Source organism: Triticum dicoccoides, chromosome 7A (genome assembly GCF_002162155.2).
Source record: "Triticum dicoccoides isolate Atlit2015 ecotype Zavitan chromosome 7A, WEW_v2.0, whole genome shotgun sequence".
In the NCBI taxonomy this organism is placed as follows: Eukaryota; Viridiplantae; Streptophyta; class Magnoliopsida; order Poales; family Poaceae; genus Triticum; species Triticum dicoccoides.
Window position 1 is genome coordinate 565,464,927 of NC_041392.1, and position 3,087 is coordinate 565,468,013.

At 48.1% G+C, this 3,087-nt stretch overlaps 1 protein-coding gene across 1 annotated transcript; it reads right to left on the reverse strand.

Annotated features, from left to right (window-relative positions):
• Positions 1-926: 926 nt before the first annotated feature.
• LOC119333626 (putative FBD-associated F-box protein At5g56700) lies at positions 927-2,861 on the reverse strand. The gene is made up of 3 exons (XM_037606466.1): positions 1,995-2,861; positions 1,607-1,750; positions 927-1,515 (listed from the first exon to the last, which is right to left on the reverse strand). The coding sequence occupies exons 1-3, from the start codon at positions 2,859-2,861 to the stop codon at positions 1,129-1,131; spliced, it is 1,398 nt and encodes a 465-aa protein (XP_037462363.1). The 3' UTR covers positions 927-1,128.
• Positions 2,862-3,087: the final 226 nt, after the last annotated feature.

Genomic DNA, 3,087 nt, shown 5'->3' on the forward strand with positions numbered 1-3,087 from the left:
TCAACTCCCAAATTTGAATCCTTAGTGAGCCCTAGTTCGAAAATCATGAATCCAAATTGAGTGATTCCATTTGCATTATGATCACTAGCATCCATTAGAGCCATAATTGCACAAATTTGAACCTTTCAAACTTGAATTCAAATTATGTTTGAACCCAGTTTACAAACCACATGTAAAAATGGGGTGAAAGTTGCTGCAAAGTGATCCTTATGAGGCCCTCTTTGAAGTAGAGCCATTTAAATTAGGTTTCCGACAAGTAATCTTGATCATAGCAAAATTCTACCGTCAATACAAAAAGTGTTGGCATGGCAACCATTCTCTCTTCCATGGTAGGGATTTTGATAGACTCAATTCATTTCTGTTTTAACCGTGTGCTTTTCTCTATTAAACCAAACCTAGTGATTCTTTTACCTAAACGTTCATATTGACCTTGAGTATTCAATAGCACCAACAATTTTAATTCACGAACCCTGAATTCACACCTTGTTCTATCATATCTTGCAAACCCTTGACCCAAGTGTAATAATTCTTTTTGCATATTGAATCTTGTCGAGAACCATACCCATTAGACATCATATATCCACCCGTTTCAGATATTTCAAATTTAGTTTGAACTTAAATGTCCCTAACACTCAAACCATGCATCCAATTCAATTGAACACTTTTTTCAATTGAATACTTGTACGATACACTTGTCATCAAAACATGATGCACAAACATGGGGACACAAGCAGAACAACGTATAGCCTTCGCCATCCTGATCCTGGCCAACCAAGCTCAGTATACTCTGACCATCAAATGATAGTTAACGAAACTGACAGAGGTGACATTCTACATAAGCAATGCAAACAAAATGGCACCTAAGACGTGCTACAAATCAGCGCACCATATCTAGAAGCACATCGCTGGCATATATTGCAGACACATGAAAATAACACTAGGTTCTCGTATACTTCTGCTACCTTCAATTTCTACATATAGTCATGGTAGTTGAAAAACTCAGACATATCGTCTCAAGATAAGGGCATGCCTACAAGAAACTAAACAGCAAGATCTTGCAGAGAACAGTCAATGATTCCTCAAAAGGTATGGATCAAGCATGTAAACCACAGTGTATTAACCATGGATTCAACACTGAAAAGGGTCGTTGATTGCAAGATCGGCTGCTCTCTTCAAGCGATAAAGAATGCCTGCTTTAGGTAACTCCCATAACACTGCAGAGATACCTGCGCGAAACTGTACATACTGCAATTCGTCTTTTATCTCCTTCACCTTGTCAGCTGAAGACAAGATCCCTTCGTCCGACACAACAACCAGAAAGAACTGTAGCTCCTGGGCATTCTTGGCGACGAACTTGACGAATTCAAATTCATTTTGATCCCCTCGGAAATCGTGAATAACCATCTTCTTGGCATGTGCTCTCAAGCAATCAACCTGACTGACCTCCTGATAGAACCTGGCATGATGCTCCCCACTGGGTTCACTGGAAGTTACAGGTGGCTTATGCGGTGCAGATTGCAAATTGGTACCAATGTGAGACTAATTCGGCTAAATATTGATGATACCATTATAAAATGATTGACTGGCTGAAAGAACTGGGAGCTACCTCAATGTGCAGCGTCTCAACGTTCGGAAAGCATCTGAGGAAGCTGGCCAGTATCTTAACTTCCCCGGAGATACCCAAATTCACTGCTAACGCCAGTATCTCGACGCTTGGAACCACGGTCCTTGCGCTCGCCATTGTGTCCGGCTGCAAAGTGGTCCACCAAGACATGGTACACAACATTACTCATCAAGTGTTCTATACAACCATACAAAACACATAATCATGGATGTGGCTCGATGTGGATGGAATAAGTTTGAGAGACTGCAATATCTATGGTAACTCATTGACTAGCTACATCCTGATGAGAGGAGAACATGATAGATGGATCAATCTGGATGGAATAATTACAAGTTGAGAGAGAAAGATGGAGATCGACCGAGAGACGTACCCTGATGACGCTGTCACCAATCTGCAGCTTGTGAGTTCTTGTGTCCAGGTAGCCGAGCACGCGCAGGTTGGGAACACAAGCGATCCTGACTGCCCCACCATTAAACTGCTGGAACAAGTAGAGCCGCTGCAGTAGCGGCGTGTCCACCACGGTGAACTCCTCAACCTTGGACAACCCAACGAGCGCGCAGCTGAGGCTTTTGCTGCGGAGACGGACATGCGTGGGGCTATTCATGGTGAGCCGAAGGGATTTCAGAAGGGGGCAGGCAGCGATCAAGCACTCGAGGTCCCGGTCGGTTATGACAATCCTCATCAGGGTGAGAATCTGGAGCTGGGGACGAGATATGTCGGCGTGGCAGGAGAGGTCGGCGGAGAACGTCCAGAAGTCCAGGCTGAGCTCCTGGAGCGAGCCGCAGCGGAGGATGTCGGCGGGAAGAAGGCGCGCGGAGTCGCGCTGTTTCACGGTCGAGGGAGGTGGCGCACGGAGGTGGTGGCTGGGGTGGGCGAGAAGGAGTTGTTGGGTGCGCCCGTCGACGAGGAGGCGCGGCCACCCGGGGAGCTCACGGTTCAGGGAGGCGAGCCTGCAGTCGTAGAGGATGACGGAGCGGAAGCGGCCTGGGTGGTCGGCGAGGGCTCGGGGTACTAGGGCATCGCGCTCGGGCTCGGGGATGCCTTTATCCTTGAGGACGAGCGGGTGGGAGCGCCAGAGGTGGCGCCAGCTGGAGGAGAGGGCGGCGGCGGCGGCAGCTTCCGTGACGGGGAGGTAGGTGAGGGTGTGATGGAGGACGTCGTCGGGGAGGGCGCCGAGGCGGTTCCTGCCGGCGTCGAGGCGGCGCCTGCGAACCCGGCTGCGGGTGCTGTCGGCCATGGCGGCGAGGCGAGGGTTTGGTTTCGGCTGGAATGGGGACTGGCCTGGAGGGCCTGGAGCGTTCTACCCGGAGCGATTAAAATGAAGAGATGTCGTGCTAAAAGCATCTCCTTCAGATCCCATTATTACCCCCCAAAAAATCTGATAATTCCTTGTGCTCCAATCTAATTATTCATATTATCTCCCATCTTTTAATTCCTCGTTCTTAGGAAATGAAACTCTTCTT

Excerpts from the sequence above, each read along its gene's own strand:
- LOC119333626 (XM_037606466.1), bottom strand. The coding sequence starts at position 2,861 with ATGGCCGACAGCACCCGCAGCCGGGTTCGCAGGCGCCGCCTCGACGCC. Across the intron at positions 1,751-1,994 it reads TTGGTGACAGCGTCATCAGG|CCGGACACAATGGCGAGCGC; the intron begins GTACGTCTCTCG and ends ACCACTTTGCAG. Across the intron at positions 1,516-1,606 it reads TTGAGACGCTGCACATTGAG|TCTGCACCGCATAAGCCACC; the intron begins GTAGCTCCCAGT and ends ACCAATTTGCAA.